This window comes from Cephus cinctus, unplaced genomic scaffold (assembly GCF_000341935.2).
Source record: "Cephus cinctus unplaced genomic scaffold, Ccin1 Ccin1_scaffold0335, whole genome shotgun sequence".
NCBI lineage: Eukaryota > Metazoa > Arthropoda > Insecta > Hymenoptera > Cephidae > Cephus > Cephus cinctus.
In genome coordinates this window covers 2,508-19,170 of record NW_014333029.1, presented here as the reverse complement: position 1 = coordinate 19,170, position 16,663 = coordinate 2,508, and the positions used below count along the sequence as shown (strand labels likewise).

Here is a 16,663-nt window from a genome sequence, read left to right as displayed (position 1 = left end):
TTGCGAACCGTCGTACAGCAGTTTCTCGCCGCCGCTTATGCTGTCAAAGTCGTAAACAACGATTGCTATACCCTTCGGGGCTAGGTAACTTTGAAATTTATCAATTTCTGGAATACCACAACCATCCGGCGATATGTCTACACACGCGTTTGTTACAAGCTTCAGAGCAAATTGTTTTTGTAATTTACCCCGTTGACGCCATACAGCGTTCCATCGCTTATGCAACTCCCCAGAGCGTATTTCCCCGCGTTCAGCGTGTACCATCGCCACAGCGAGCGACCTAGGTAGACAGAGATTATCGTTATTTACTATGGTCAGGATAGAGTGTTTTTTTTACAAATTTGTGCGCTTCGACTATACACGACTCGATGAAAAAAGACCTATCTATTTGGAATGCCTGGGCGCCCTGTGCGACGAACGGTATCACACCCCACACATCGTTTTCGAGAAGTTCTCGAGCCGGTCTGTACGACAGCCACGCTGCCCCGCACGCAAAACTGTCGGATTTGATCGTTAGACCTATATAGTCCCACGCGGTACACAAGCTTGTGAGGTACACGTGTATATCTCTGACTGCTCCTTGTAACCATGATACCGTAATGTATCGGAAGTAGTAGATCGGAAGAAGTAATCGGAATGTATTGTAAATCTGTATCCCGGCGGTAGCACGTCGTTATTGATATCTCCGTCGTCGTCATCGTCGTCGTTCTGTGGTCGAAGAAGGGGTACAGCAGTTTCTCGCCGCCGCTTATGCTGTCAAAGTCGTAAACAACGATTGCTATACCCTTCGGGGCTAGGTAACTTTGAAATTTATCAATTTCTGGAATACCACAACCATCCGGCGATATGTCTACACACGCGTTTGTTACAAGCTTCAGAGCAAATTGTTTTTGTAATTTACCCCGTTGACGCCATACAGCGTTCCATCGCTTATGCAACTCCCCAGAGCGTATTTCCCCGCGTTCAGCGTGTACCATCGCCACAGCGAGCGACCTAGGTAGACAGAGATTATCGTTATTTACTATGGTCAGGATAGAGTGTTTTTTTTACAAATTTGTGCGCTTCGACTATACACGACTCGATGAAAAAAGACCTATCTATTTGGAATGCCTGGGCGCCCTGTGCGACGAACGGTATCACACCCCACACATCGTTTTCGAGAAGTTCTCGAGCCGGTCTGTACGACAGCCACGCTGCCCCGCACGCAAAACTGTCGGATTTGATCGTTAGACCTATATAGTCCCACGCGGTACACAAGCTTGTGAGGTACACGTGTATATCTCTGACTGCTCCTTGTAACCATGATACCGTAATGTATCGGAAGTAGTAGATCGGAAGAAGTAATCGGAATGTATTGTAAATCTGTATCCCGGCGGTAGCACGTCGTTATTGATATCTCCGTCGTCGTCATCGTCGTCGCTCTGTGGTCGAAGAAGGGGTCCACCGCTGATCTGCCGACATACCCCGTCGTCCTCTGCATCTAACGTTTGGAAATAAAATTTTTAATTTTATTTGTTAAACAAAAAAGATTGTGTTAAGCGCATACTGACATCTCATTCCTCACGAGGATTAAATATTGACCCGATGTATGAGAATAGCGCGTCTAACTGGCTTTCATCACCCCCTACATTACTTTAAAGTTAGCAATTTCGACAAAAAAAGCGTTAACCGCTAAGGAACATAACTTTATACGTTACCTTCTTCGTAGGTATTCGAGTCGTTTAGATTCTCGTCATCATCATCATCGAGCTCTGCTAATACTTCAGCAGCCTCGTCGGCATCCGCCTCTACGTAAACACCGTTCCTGATAACCCATAGTATTGGTTCTTCAGCATTGTCCTGATCCTGTGGTGGTAGTAAGTCACCCTGTACAATAGGCTCTCGACTATCGTTGTCTATATCAGCATCGAGCGAATCTACAATTTTTTTTTACTTTTTTATTTTCACACAAATAAATTTTGAGCGGTTTCTGTACTTTATCATTATTACCTCGATCGTGCTCGTTAGAATCGTTGGAAACGGTGGAGCGATCGTCGATATCATCCTGGTGGTCGTCGTCTTTGCTGGCGTCCGACGTGATTGCTATGAATGCATCTGTACAAATTTATGAATAGCACAACACATTTTTTTCTTTTTTTTTTCCAACGCTGTATGACACATACCCCATGTACCGTAATGCATTTCTTCTTCTTCATCCGTTCGTGTGTTCAGCGTTGTCGATGATCCTGGCATTTTTTTTTAAAATAAAAACGTATATTATCCGTAAATTTTTTTTAAAAAGATCGCTTATGCAACTCCCCAGAGCGTATTTCCCCGCGTTCAGCGTGTACCATCGCCACAGCGAGCGACCTAGGTAGACAGAGATTATCGTTATTTACTATGGTCAGGATAGAGTGTTTTTTTTACAAATTTGTGCGCTTCGACTATACACGACTCGATGAAAAAAGACCTATCTATTTGGAATGCCTGGGCGCCCTGTGCGACGAACGGTATCACACCCCACACATCGTTTTCGAGAAGTTCTCGAGCCGGTCTGTACGACAGCCACGCTGCCCCGCACGCAAAACTGTCGGATTTGATCGTTAGACCTATATAGTCCCACGCGGTACACAAGCTTGTGAGGTACACGTGTATATCTCTGACTGCTCCTTGTAACCATGATACCGTAATGTATCGGAAGTAGTAGATCGGAAGAAGTAATCGGAATGTATTGTAAATCTGTATCCCGGCGGTAGCACGTCGTTATTGATATCTCCGTCGTCGTCATCGTCGTCGCTCTGTGGTCGAAGAAGGGGTCCACCGCTGATCTGCCGACATACCCCGTCGTCCTCTGCATCTAACGTTTGGAAATAAAATTTTTAATTTTATTTGTTAAACAAAAAAGATTGTGTTAAGCGCATACTGACATCTCATTCCTCACGAGGATTAAATATTGACCCGATGTATGAGAATAGCGCGTCTAACTGGCTTTCATCACCCCCTACATTACTTTAAAGTTAGCAATTTCGACAAAAAAAGCGTTAACCGCTAAGGAACATAACTTTATACGTTACCTTCTTCGTAGGTATTCGAGTCGTTTAGATTCTCGTCATCATCATCATCGAGCTCTGCTAATACTTCAGCAGCCTCGTCGGCATCCGCCTCTACGTAAACACCGTTCCTGATAACCCATAGTATTGGTTCTTCAGCATTGTCCTGATCCTGTGGTGGTAGTAAGTCACCCTGTACAATAGGCTCTCGACTATCGTTGTCTATATCAGCATCGAGCGAATCTACAATTTTTTTTTACTTTTTTATTTTCACACAAATAAATTTTGAGCGGTTTCTGTACTTTATCATTATTACCTCGATCGTGCTCGTTAGAATCGTTGGAAACGGTGGAGCGATCGTCGATATCATCCTGGTGGTCGTCGTCTTTGCTGGCGTCCGACGTGATTGCTATGAATGCATCTGTACAAATTTATGAATAGCACAACACATTTTTTTCTTTTTTTTTTCCAACGCTGTATGACACATACCCCATGTACCGTAATGCATTTCTTCTTCTTCATCCGTTCGTGTGTTCAGCGTTGTCGATGATCCTGGCATTTTTTTTTAAAATAAAAACGTATATTATCCGTAAATTTTTTTTAAAAAGTATGCTTTACCGTTAGCGTGCTGCATCATCATCGCTGTGCTGGTGCTTGGATCCGGGTAAACCTCCTCTACACGATTGAGGCACCCTAAAAGCAACCGATCCTCCTCCTCCTCAGGTGCGTCGTCGTTGTGAAATCACGTCAATTCTTGTAAAATTTATATAGTTTCAAAAAGTAGTTTATTTAAGCAATATTACCGATAAGCGGAAAATACATACCTTCGTAGAACGCATGATCGGCTATAATAGCCCTGGTGATACGGTTATCGCGCACTCTTCGTTTGTTAATACACGCTACGGCTAACGAGAGTATGTACGGATCGTTTTTAAAATACCCTCTCTCGTGACCTCTGGTTAGCACGCGTAGAGTACAATGGGAAAATACAGTTTTTAATCTAAGCGTTAACGTGCGTAAACCAAAATATCTTAATTCTCTGCACCACACAGGTGAGAATAATCTCGCGTTTATAGGCGTTATCAGACGCCGGGTCTTTACGAAATCGCCAATACATTCGCGAATATTCGTTACAGATGACCTTTTTTTGTAAACTGCTGATTGCTGTAGGTGATCAGTCTGTCTACCGGGACGTCGTGATACGAACTAAAGCAGGGTACATATAGCCCGAGGCCATCTTACAGTCGTTGCGATATTAATTTCAAAACCAGCAGACTATGTCTTAAAACGTGACCATGTAAAACAGTTGATTCAGCGGAAAAAATCACGATTTTCTTATGGCAGCGTTATCCGTTGAAAATAGGGTAAAATTGGGTAAAACGTTTCAATCGTAACAAACGGACAAATATATATACAGTATTTATCGATCGCTTGTTCACCGATCCCGAAATACCATGTATCCATAATACGGGTAAAACAGCATAGAGGTGATGCGTCGGGAGTTGCAGCGATCTGCTGACGCACACCGCTCCAGCGTGCATCACCATCTCTCTCCATCGTGATGTAAGGGTTAGAGATGCGTATCATGTTACTCTATTTTACAATCCGTAGCTACCAGAAGATCGCACCAATCTTTTACAGTATCCAACTCATGGATATCACCACCTATGAGTTGCACGGTGATATCCTTTCCAACGCGACCATCCTGCAGCAGGGTCTCGTAGCTCTCATCGCGAAAAATTGCCATACAACGTACGTGTCGAATGTTACGTCGGGATGCTGTTCGCATGTCCATTGCATAGTACCCCAAATTGTTCGATTCCTTCGCGTGCTCTCCCTCCTCATCGTACACATCGTGGCTTGTATAGACATCCCACGTGTCGTCGACTGCTTCCAGGTACGCGTAAAGGCCACTGGGCATGCACCATTGCATAGTACCCCAAATTGTTCGATTCCTTCGCGTGCTCTCCCTCCTCATCGTACACATCGTGGCTTGTATAGACATCCCACGTGTCGTCGAGTGCTTCCAGGTACGCGTAAAGGCCGCTGGGCATGCTGACCACGCTCGTTCGGTATTCCTTATATTTTAGGTGTGGTGGGCCATCCCGTGTCGCCAGGGTAACGCACCCTATAAACTCTGTCAGCCTGCAGCGTTTCTCCAGAATGTCTAGCGCTGTCTCGTAGGCCCGCATAGCCCTCAAACACCAGAGGGTGACGCAGCTTTCGCGTAATTTCTCGAGGTGATTGATTGCAGCCAACCACGCCTGCGATTCCAGATGCATAGGTGCGTGGCGTGGTAACTCCTTCGGTGTGGGTCGTTTACACCTGCTCCGTAGCATGGCTAGGGTTAATCTCGTCATCGGTCGTCGATATGTGATGCGGCACTTGGGACTACCATCGTCGGCATACGCCACTCGTCTTTTGCCAGCCACTCGTGGGTGCATACGCGCTGTGCGTAAGGGGTATCGTTACAACGCTGATCACCGATAAAACCCAGCGTCACGCTACACTGTGTGAAATCGCGGTATCCCTTATCCAGTATAGCAGCTATAGATAGCTCCGGGAGCATCACAGGTCTGACACCAGAGGCCCCGCCCTTACGGCAGATCATGTCGGGGTTATCGCCGTATAGATCATCAGCGTCCAGGGCTCCCGGTTTCGACATGTATATCGATACTAACAGTACACCCGTTAAATGACCTAATCGCAGCCACTTTCGTATGGTCTCTTCCTCTGGATATTGTTCGGGGTTTGCGTAGCGGTAGAGGACTTGTGTCTTTGCCCTTTGTATACGCCTTTGCCGCAAAAATTCCTCGCCGTCGTAGTGCGCCATTTCTTCTTCGTACAACTTTATAAATTTTTGTGTGCAATGTACCTCTGTAACGATTCTACTGACTTTCTCAGACTGTACATCAGTGGACGTTCGCGAGTGCCGCTGGCCGCTTGTTTTCTTTTTTACCGGATACCGCTGGATCATGTTGACGCTGATGTAGATGCACGCAGCAGTGAATCACTCGCTATAGGGTATCATATCTAGCCATCTCTGATACATCCTGCGGTATCAGCAGAATACTCTGTCAAGCCCATGTACTCTGTCCGCTGTATCCTATGAAAACAGTGTATGGCGGAGGCTGTGGTGGTGGAGGTATATGTTCGATGATATTTCGATGATCTGTTTTTAGATACCGCCTTATGCAGTACTGCTCAGACACCCACACTGATCGTACACTAAAGTTTCCTGTAATCATCATGTACAAGAAGCAAGTACTACTGTCCACTGTGTACGGGTTAAACCGGTACGGTACGATACGGTACGGTTTTCACAATAAATAATTACCGGCTTCTCTTTAAATCGATCGGGAAGCTTGAATTCTGTAATACGTCTCGTTAACCAAGATTATTGTGGTGTGAAGTTTGAACCTAGCGACTGGACGACGACTTCGTCCCGCGAAGTCAACGCCGGTGGTCATGAAGGCGCGACTCGGACGCACTCTGTCGCTCGGTAGTGCTCCCATGATTTGCGATGAATCTCGCGGCTTGCTTCTTGCACACCGGACGCAGGAATGGCACACTTGTCGCGCTAAATATCGACCCTTGAGAGGACAATATTTTTCTTTGATCGATGACAAGAGTAATAATTGGCTTGCATGAAACAAACGTAGATGCTCTCGCTCAAATAACCTAGTCTTGTAAAACGGTTTTCGGCCGGCAACACGATCGGATGCTTACGCTCGAAGGATAACGAAGCATGTTGCAGTCGACCGCCCACCCTGAGGACTCCGTATTCGTCAAGAAATGGATGCATTTGACTGAGTTTGCTGGACGTCTTCAGGCTGCGGTCGCTCTTTTAAGCCGAAATTTCAGCTTCGAATGGAGCTGCTTGAGTGTGTTTGACGATGCGTCGATGTGAATCTTGCAACCACTGATAGTCGTTTAAGAGCTCGCTCCCTGGCTTGCGTCTTGAGATTCGCGATGAATCTCAGACAATACGCCAATACTCGCTCAATTTTCGTTAGCAAGGAAAATTTGTCCAGGATTTCTTGAATTGTTTGATGTTCTTCGGTAACCAGATTGTACGTCGGAGCTGATCTGCGTTCTTCTGCCTCAATTATCTCGATGATGTCGTAGGATGGCTCTTTAGTATCGTTCTGCGGTGCTGGGAATTTTTCCTTGAGCCACGAAGGCCCTGACCACCACAGATCGCACTCCTCGAGTTTGCGTGGACTCGTCCCGCGAGATATAAGGTCGGCTAGATTTTCCTCGCCACTGACGTGATTCCAATGTTTTGCTGGAAATGCTTGGACGATTTCCGTCACTCGATTCGCGACGAATGTTTTCCAACGACCTACGTCGCCGCGAATCCAGCAAAGTGCAACTGTAGAGTCCGACCAAGCTTGTATACCGTCGATTCTTACTCTCAGACACCTTTGAATTCCGGCGATTAAGCGCGCCAGCAAGACTGCGCTGCATAATTCCAATCTGGGTATCAACGTTGCCTTGATCGGTGCGACTCGGGATTTTGAGCACAGCAATCTTGCAGCGAGAGCTACGTTTTTGTCTTCGGCCTGGATGTACAGGCAAGCGCCATACGCTCCCTCAGAAGCGTCGCAGAATCCGTGTATGAACAATCGATGTGGTTTGTCGAAGGAGACAATCCGCCTCGGGAAGAGCAACGTTTTTGCTGAGTTCAACTCTTGCCGAAATAATGCCCATTTATCGACAAATGGCTCAGGAAGAGTTTCGTCCCAATCGCAGTTTATGTGCCACGTTTCTTGCATCAGTAATTTGGCTGCTGTCAAGATCGGGCCAATCAATCCGAGGGGATCGAAGAATTTGCTGATTGCCGATAATATTTGCCGCTTCGTAGTTGCCGCCTCTGTTTGCTGTACAGCGAACTGAAAATGGTCGTCGCGTGGACTCCACTCGAGACCGAGAGTCTTTAAAGTGTCGTTCGCGTCGATGCTGTGAGTCGAAACCTCCTCTCGTCGTTCTCGAAGTACGTGAGCCAGACTTTCTGGGCGATTTCAACACCACTTATGGTCCTCGAAACCGCTAGTTTGTAGCAGGGCCGTGAGTTGTCGTTGTGCTGCGACGACTCTTTGTACGTCGTCGGTGCCAGTCATAATATCGTGTACATACATTTCATCAAGTATTATTCGCGCGGTGATAGGATAGTCGTCTTTTGCCCGCTCCGCAAGTCAACAAACGCATTTGATTGCTAAATAAGCCGAGCTCGCTTCGCCATATGTAACCGTATTTAATCTAAACTCTTGTACGAGCTCGTTTGGTGATTCTCTTAACAATATACGTTGGAAATCGCGATCGTCGGGATGCACGATTATTTGATGATACATCTTGCGCAAGTCTCCGGTCAACGCGATATTATGGATTCGAAAACGCGTGACTATTTCGATCAGATTACTCTGCCAGGTAGGCCCTACATGACGGATATCGTTTAGAGCTACCCCGGAGTTGGTTTTGCTCGCCGCGTCGAATACTGTGCGAAGCTTTGTGCTGCTGCTAGCTTCCTTAATTACCCCGTGATGTGGTAGGTAAACTACTGGACGTTCGTTGTCTCGCGCGAGTTCGTTCGCTGGCGACATATGCCCAAGCTTCGGATATTCGCGCATAAAATCTATGTAACGTTCTCACAAGGTTTGGTTTTTCGTGAAACGACGTTCTAATTGTACCAATCGTCTACTCGCGATCTCTCGCGATCGACCCAATTGACTCGGATTCTCGCGAAATGGCAATCGCACCACGAAACGTCCCTCATCGTCGCGAACCGTCGTGCGCACAAAGAACTCTTCGCATTGTCGTTCGTCCGATGAAAGGACTCGATTTGTCTCAGCCTGTACGTTTTCGATTTCCCAGAATTTCTCGAGATTTCTGTTCACAATGTTCTAGTGAGCAATTCAAAGTCGCGATTGTGCTGCGAGTGCAAGTCAAACTTGGCGTGTGCGCGAGTGCGATAGATCCCGCGAGTACCCACCCGAGCTTCGTGTTTTGTATTACCGGAAGATTTTTGCCGAGCTCGATTTTTTCAGCTTCCAATAATTCGAAAAAGAATTTCGCGCCTACTAACATGTCGATCGCGCTTGGTTTGTAGAACTCGATGTCCGCGAGCGTGACGTTCGACGAAATTTGTAACGCATTTCGATTTATTTCCACCGACGGCAAATTTTTTGTAATCGTCGGCACGATGAAACAACGAACGTTTACGCGTAAGCCCGAATTCCTCGACTGTAGCACAATGTTGCAACTCTGAGAGATTTTACTTTCCATTTCATTCAACCCCGTGATGATTTCGGATGTCCTATGTCGTTTAACACCTAACTTATTGCACGCCGACTGCGTGACAAAGTTTGCTTCATTTGCGCTATCTAAAAGTGTACGTATTGCGACCCTTGAACCGTTGGCACGTGCTGCGTTGACTACCGCTATAGCCATGATGACGCATTGCCTCCTGGGGTCATCCGATGCGTGATGAACCGAGACGTTGTTCGTTTTGTTGCTTGCAGTGGAGTCCGGGAGCTTGACGATAACTCCTTCCTTCGTGTCCGAAAGGTGCAGCAACGTGTTATGCCGCTGTGAGCATTCCCTGCAGGTTCCTATTCGACACGTTTTGACGAAGTGGTCATTTCGAAGACAATTGATGCACAATTTCATTCGTTGAACCTCCTTCATCCTCACGTCAACTGGCTTCGCAATAAATTTCTCGCAGTGGTAAAGAAAATGTTTTCCTTAACATAGAAAACATTTTCCGGTCCCCGATGAAGTTGCAAGTGTTGATGCTTTTTCGTTTTTTGTTGCCCTTTCTTTAACGCGCGACTTCGCTTGTTGCTTCTCGACCTCACTCTTGCTCGTGACGTCCTTCTGTTTGGTTCTCGCCTCGACGCGCTCGAGGATTTGGCATCGTGATTGCAGGAAATCGGTCAGCTTTTACAACGTTGCATCGGCTGCGTTGGAGTCCTGTTTCCATGCTCGAAGTTTCACGTTGTCGAGCTTCGATTCAATCATATGTATGATTAAATCGTGCCACTTGTCCGTCGGTAACTTTAAAGATTCGAGAATTCTTAGATGTTTCAGTGTGTAGTCGACCAATTCTCGAATGGCACTTGACGATTCCTTTTCTATCTGCGGCATCGCGAAAAGGCACTGTATGTGTTTCTTTTTTATCGCCCTTGGAGCTTCGTAACGCTTTGTCAACAACTCCCAAGCGACCGTATAGTTGTCGCTTGACAATTCGATCGACTCGGCAATTTTTGCAGCATTTCCTGTGAGTGACGAAATCAGGTATTGAAATTTCTGAACGCCAGCAATGGTTTAGTTTTTGTGTATTAGCGATTTAAATGTTTTCGAAAACCGCTTCCATTACTCCGTGCGACCGGCGAACATCGGTAGCTTGATAACTGGTAATTTTACGCTCGAATCGTTGCGTGCAGCGCTACCTCCGTCCGCGAATCGGCGTAGTAACTCGGTTTGCTGTTGGACAAGCTGCGCAATGGCGTCGTTGTTCGACGTTGTAGCTTGTGAATCGCCGCCGGCGCTATTTTCACCGAATCGTCGCATGAGCTCTGATTGTTGCTGCAATACGCGTACCAACACCTCATCGCTCAGCGATGGACGCGTCTCGGCTTGTATTGATGCCACACTAGCCAACATTTCTTTTAATAAGATTTTCAGATTGAGATACCTGTCACCGAAGGCCTCGTCCTCCGTTGCTTCGGCGACTGTCGGATCGCCAACTTGGATGGCGTTGATTTGCTGCTGCACGTCGTCGAATTCACAGCGTATATCTTCCAATCTTGCTAAATACACCTCGATTTTTTCTTTTGATATTTGCTGCCCAGAATTTCGCTCGGTGTCGACTTTCTTCTCGAGCTTCGTCACTTTTGTTTTGGCCGCACCGCGTTGCTGGCGTAGAGCCTCCATGTTGAGTCTCTCCGAGACGTGGTCACGTTGTGTCGTGGACTGTATTTTTCAACCGTTCACTAACTTTCTCACTATCCGGCTCGATTTGACCAATATTTTGATCGAGAATAAAGGTGCTGATTTATTCTTAATATTATTTGACAGAAAAAATTACAGTGAGAAGATTGTTTTATAAACAATGAGATGACTGGTGTCGCTTGAAAAAATAGCTGCGATGCTAACTAACTCTGTCGCTCGGATACGAGACGCGCGCCACACGTAGAGGGCTGTGGAAACCAGCATCGCTAATTAGCTCGCTCGCCGCGGGAAAGTTCAAACACCGCGCAAACTGAAAACTATATGCCTCGACAGGTGGAGCTACTTTCCCTGTATAACCATGAGTACCTCTCCTTCATGCGAAGCGCCACGGGTGCCCAGAATGGTCATGCTTAAGGGTTTATTCTCTTAATAAAATTGTACAGCTACTTTTTTTTGCAATATTCAATATATATTTAATATACCTATTTTTGTTTTTTTTTTTGTTTCCTTCACCTCCATCTCCTCATATCTTGTCAATAATGGTAACGGGCGAGAGGGAATAAAACATTAAGCGTATCAAGAGACTCGGTTGAGTCTCGCGCCAAGTACAGGCAACCGGCTGTACAGGGCACAACTCGCAGAGACTCTTTACTTGAATCAACTCTTATACCTTTGTTTGGAACGAAATATCTTATTAACCGCTATACATGAGAAAAAGTTATTCATACATTCACTATAGGAATTGAGGGTTCTGAATTGATTGCCACCATGTTCAATACGATTAGTGTACGAGATGAGTGGCGGGATTCTGTAACTCGTTAGCGACGATTATCGCTGTCGTTAACGTATTCTACCGACGATTGTCGCTAGTGGTTATTCTGTACGCGGTAGGTATCGATATTTGTCGTTACATCGAATCGCTAAGTTCCGAAAATTGTCGAAAGGCAAGCGATGCATTCGAACGCCTCGCTAAGGCCTAACGATAGTCGTTAACCATCATCGACAGTCAGTGACATCAAGCAAAACGACAAGTACTCGAGTGAGAATTGTACGGAGAGTTTTTTTTACACACGTTTTGACAAATAAAGTTGATTGAAATATTAATATTTCAATAGTTACTTATAAGTAAACACATACCCGCCAACACCAAGATTATATCGCCAAACAACAACAAGTAATCGAGTAAGAATTTTATTTATTTTTTATTTGTTTGTTTGATGTCGCACCAACAGCAATGGTTATTAGCGACACAAGAGTAAGAATCGTACGGACACTTTTTATATAATAATTAAATGCATACCTGCCAATATTAACATTATGTCGATGAAACTCTAAAGTATTATTCTCTAATTAAACATGTAAAAGTGTTTAATTGATTGGAGTTATTTGATGGTCTCATAGTTAACCTCTATATTTATGACAGTCTTCTATCATCTCTAAATCTAAATCTTGCTGTAGCAATGGATTATCTTAGTTCATTGAAGGTTAGGAATTCTTATACAATTTTATGTGTATCACAATGTAGATATTCCATTTAAATGCATAAATTTCTTTTCAGAATGGCTAATGGATATCTTGCCCTTGATTTAGTCGCTTTAGAAAACCGTTTCCAACTATTAGAGCGAAGAGTGGAGAGGCAAGCTTTGCGTGAGACACAAGACCCATTCGACTTAACTGTCACTGAATTTACGGAACGGTACCGTTTGACGCCAGAGTTAATGTCAAACCTTGTAGATTTATTAGCACCTCATCTGCAGGACACCAGAATGACGGGATTATCTGTAGAAAAACAGGTATATATACTTTTTCAAACGAATATATGGAGTTACTAATTGTTAAAATTAGTGATTGCTGTGAATATGCGATTTTTGTGCTTTAGATATTATCAACAGTACGATTTTATGCCACTGGCTGCTTTCAACGTCCTGTAGGAGAGCAATGGGGAATAATAATGAGCCAGCCATCAGTAAGTCGATGCATACACAGAGTAACTGATGCCATCAATGAACACATATTTCGTCAGTGGATACAATTTCCCATGACTATGGAGGCCAGGCAGCAAGCAAGACAACAATTTCAAACTGCTTCCCAACCATTTGATGGAGCTATAGGAGCGATAGATTGCACCCATGTGGCAATACTTGCTCCTAAACAGGGTATCCAGGTAAACACCATGGGTATCATTCTTTAAATGTGCAAATGGTATTTATCTCACTATTTACTTATGCAAACTATACAAATTACATCTACATTAACTCCAATTCAATATTCAACTGTTTAGATATGCGACCCAAATTTAAAAATCCTCAACGTCAATGCAAGATATCCAGGAGCAAGGCATGACGCGTATATATGGAGTGCCTCTGCTGCACGTAGCGTTATGGAAAGGGCTTATCAACGCGGCGATCGGAAAACATTCCTCATCGGTACTATTTTATTTATTATTTCATTTCTATGACTAAAAATGTTAGAATTTCATTCAACGTATATTAATACATACGGAAATTTTGTATGTAGGTGACCAAGGATACCCGTTGGAACCCTGGCTACTTACTCCTTTGCCACATGAACCTGTAGGAAATCCACGCTTTCGACACAATGAGGCCCTTTGCAGTGCAAGAAATTGTATCGAGCGGCTTTTCGGCGTATTGAAAAGTACCTGGCGGTGCCTTTCAAAACACCGAGTCCTACAGTATGATCCTGGCACAGCGGGAAGAATTGTTAACGTGTGTGCAGTTTTGCACAATATGCGCATTAATCATCGGTTACTCAATGACGATGTATTGGATGACGTCATCCATGAAGAAGACGATGTAAACCATGCTGATGAATATGATTTTCATCCAGATGCTAACATTCGACCTCTGCACGTCGCTTCCAAGATCTCCTGATTAGGCAAAGATTTGGCGAATAGCTTAATTATATCGGATTATTGTTCATTCTGTGTGGAGTTACACATTTTCATAGGATTTTTGCATTTTCGTTTTGCTGCATATATGTTAACATTCTAACATGTACTTAGAATGTTTATGCTTCCTCATAAAGGAAGCTATGTTTCTATGAAAAACTTTTGTTTATACTTCAGCTTATAACTTCCTTAAACCGAACATGGCGTCATAATTTTATATCTTGTTATGCCCCACGATAGGATTCGTCGTATAGTTAATCTCCAGACGCAAGGTCAGCATTAGACGAATGCTGACCCTATGCATAAGGTGTTAAGATAAAAGCGACGAGAGACACCTTGTGAGCCACAGCGGTCACTCGCAAAGTTCCTAGCTAAGAGTGAAGTCCTGGAGCGCAATTCATAGTTGTGAATAATTAGTATCATTGTACCTACTCCTATTAAATCTTGTGTTACCTTAGTATTTACATTAAACCAACTTCAATAAACTATAATAGTTCTCTATATAATTCCAAATCGGTGCAATTTATTTGTAATCCTACAGAACTCGACGGCATAACAATCTGTTAAACTTATATATTTTCATTCAAATAAATTGGCAACAAATTGGACAATACATTTATCAACTTGGCCATGATTGAAATTCGCTTTTCCTCATTTGCAACTTGCACGGAAGCAGCTTCTGCCAGTTGAATTGATGCTTTTGCTAAGTCCTGCATGGCAGTGGCATTTAGCATAGCTGCATCAGCTTGTATTTTGGCAGCTTCGGCAAGCATCTGCAAGAATTTGACTAATGACGTTATTCCTTCTCGGTCAATAAGTACAGAAAAATACTGCACCAGCTCTTACACGTATGCAATTAGATCTTACATTCATAGCTTTAGTTTGCTCCTTCAAAATCATTTGAAACTCTTCCCTAGCTGAGCTTAATGTATCGGAGAGCCTCAGACGTTTAGCTGCAATAAAACAACCATTTTCAATAGAACAATAGAAGATAATTTGTCTCAAATATATCAGATATATCAGATATTCTTACTTGTTTTGGTGGTCCGTGAAGTACAGGTTGGAACTTTGCACTTCTCACCCCAAAGATATGATGTTGATACGTTTGTCGGTGGTATAGGAGGAACTGTTATCCAGGTTATCATTAGAACATTCTCTCTCACGACGTCAATTTTAGAGTTATAATAAATAGAATCAAAGTTAAAAATTCGAAATATTTTCCAAACCATTTGGGGCTTCACTGCTAACATTTACTGATTCTTCTTGAAGAGGAATCTCGCTATTAATATAAATGCTGGAAACCGTAGGATGTAGTGATAAGACTGACGTATTTCCCTCAGCCAGCGCCTCTTGTAAATCCTATGTTATAAAGAATATTATAAATTCAATATACCGCCTTCTGATAAACTGCTAAAACAGACTATCCATTGCTAAAATAAATCCACAAAGTACTAAAAGATTTCGATAATTCGGAATATACCTCCTCTTCAGGAATACTGTCAGCGCAGTCCCTACTTCCTCCTATGTAACTCGTGCCAACAATTCCAACGATTCGTTCTTCGATCACTGTCAAGGGTGGGAGATCCAACGCCTTATTTCCTGTTGCTGCCTTACGTTTTCGAAGATTTCTGATTTTCGTCGATGTTCGGCTCTTCAAATTTCTCCATACCTTGTTAGCACGTAAACATTAATAGTCGGAAGTTTTCCCAGAGTTGGGTTTTGACAAAACAGGTTCCACCTTTTACGGAAAGGTTATGATTTAACCGGTTATGATTTAAACACGAAGACCTTTCTTAAAAGATTACATTAATGAAATGCTTACCACTTGCCACTGTTCAGAGGTTTTAACGGCACCTTTTATTAAATTTAATTCTTTGGTTAATTCTGTCCACTTCTCTTGTGCTTCATCTTTGCCGTTAAGAATGGAAAATTTGCCCTCTGCAAGGCCTTTATTTAGCAGAAAAAAGTCGAGCATCTTCAAAATTTGTTGCTCAGACGATCGGGCACTTCGTATTTTCTTCCTGTACAAAAATCGATATTTGAAATTTATTTTTACTTATATTTATATATATTGAAATGATGAAAGAAAGATACTCACATTTTAAGATCTGTCATATTAAACGTTTCTTTATTCTTTGTGGTCGTTTGCTTATATTTAAAAATAGCTCAATATTTTTTTCCGAAGTTTTCACGTGTTCACAAATTCCTCTAGATATCACTATAATTTGGTTAAGGATAACCCAAGAGATGAACGTTGCCAATGAACGGATATCGAATTTTGTCGCTGCCTTCGAACAAGATTTTTCATCGATAATTATCGATAGAAGGAAGTTACAGGATCACCCAACGGAGGTAGCGACGCTCGCGCAAGCGACAAATATCGTTAGTTAACGATATCGAGAATTGTCGATTGAGAGTTACAGAATCCCGCCACAGGGCGTACTGAGTTGGCGAGCGAGATGATTTTATTTCAGTTCCGTCGTCGTCGTCATCGTCGTCGTCGTCGTCGTCTTCGCACGTCCATCTCCTTTTTTACACGATAGATGGCGCTGACTGCTTTGCCTTCTTTACCTATTTGTACTCTGGATGGTGTTGGTAATTTAGGAATACCCAACACAATCAAATACATTTTGTACGTGAAGCTACCGTTCACACCGAATTTCCAGTTAATATAAGGCTGCTTTCAAAATAGTATAGAATTATTAAAACTTTCATATCGAGCGCGTGTGTATTCGTGTACGTATGTGTGTGCGTGGACATAGTTCCTCGTATT

At 43.7% G+C, this 16,663-nt stretch overlaps 4 protein-coding genes across 8 annotated transcripts; 1 reads left to right on the top strand and 3 right to left on the bottom strand.

The window, feature by feature from the left end:
- Positions 1 to 6,889: 6,889 nt before the first annotated feature.
- Positions 6,890 to 7,807, bottom strand: LOC107267051. Its single transcript, XM_015738272.1, has one exon. The coding sequence runs from the start codon at positions 7,805 to 7,807 to the stop codon at positions 6,890 to 6,892; it is 918 nt and encodes a 305-aa protein (XP_015593758.1).
- Positions 7,808 to 10,403: 2,596 nt separating this feature from the next.
- LOC107267050 lies at positions 10,404 to 10,964 on the bottom strand. The gene has a single exon (XM_015738271.1). The coding sequence runs from the start codon at positions 10,962 to 10,964 to the stop codon at positions 10,404 to 10,406; it is 561 nt and encodes a 186-aa protein (XP_015593757.1).
- A 798-nt stretch (positions 10,965 to 11,762) lies between these two features.
- On the top strand, positions 11,763 to 14,403 carry LOC107267052 (putative nuclease HARBI1). 4 transcript variants are annotated; one of them, XM_025084271.1, is made up of 5 exons: positions 11,763 to 11,869; positions 12,541 to 12,775; positions 12,862 to 13,146; positions 13,264 to 13,408; positions 13,500 to 14,403. In XM_025084271.1, the coding sequence occupies exons 2-5, from the start codon at positions 12,542 to 12,544 to the stop codon at positions 13,871 to 13,873; spliced, it is 1,038 nt and encodes a 345-aa protein (XP_024940039.1). In that variant the 5' UTR covers positions 11,763 to 11,869; position 12,541; the 3' UTR covers positions 13,874 to 14,403. The 4 variants fall into 4 exon arrangements, with proteins under 4 accessions (XP_024940039.1, XP_015593759.1, XP_024940040.1 ...); XM_015738273.2 differs by lacking the exon at positions 11,763 to 11,869 and adding an exon at positions 11,878 to 12,164; XM_025084272.1 differs by lacking the exon at positions 11,763 to 11,869 and adding an exon at positions 12,228 to 12,246.
- On the bottom strand, positions 14,394 to 16,341 carry LOC107267053. Of its 2 annotated transcripts, none has more exons than XM_025084273.1 (7): positions 15,989 to 16,339; positions 15,713 to 15,911; positions 15,371 to 15,559; positions 15,117 to 15,249; positions 14,924 to 15,016; positions 14,758 to 14,843; positions 14,394 to 14,663 (listed from the first exon to the last, which is right to left on the bottom strand). In XM_025084273.1, exons 1-7 carry the CDS (start codon positions 16,003 to 16,005, stop codon positions 14,460 to 14,462), a joined length of 921 nt encoding a protein of 306 aa, XP_024940041.1. In that variant the 5' UTR covers positions 16,006 to 16,339; the 3' UTR covers positions 14,394 to 14,459. The 2 variants fall into 2 exon arrangements, with proteins under 2 accessions (XP_024940041.1, XP_024940042.1); XM_025084274.1 differs by having other exon boundaries at positions 14,483 to 14,677; positions 15,989 to 16,341.
- Positions 16,342 to 16,663: the final 322 nt, after the last annotated feature.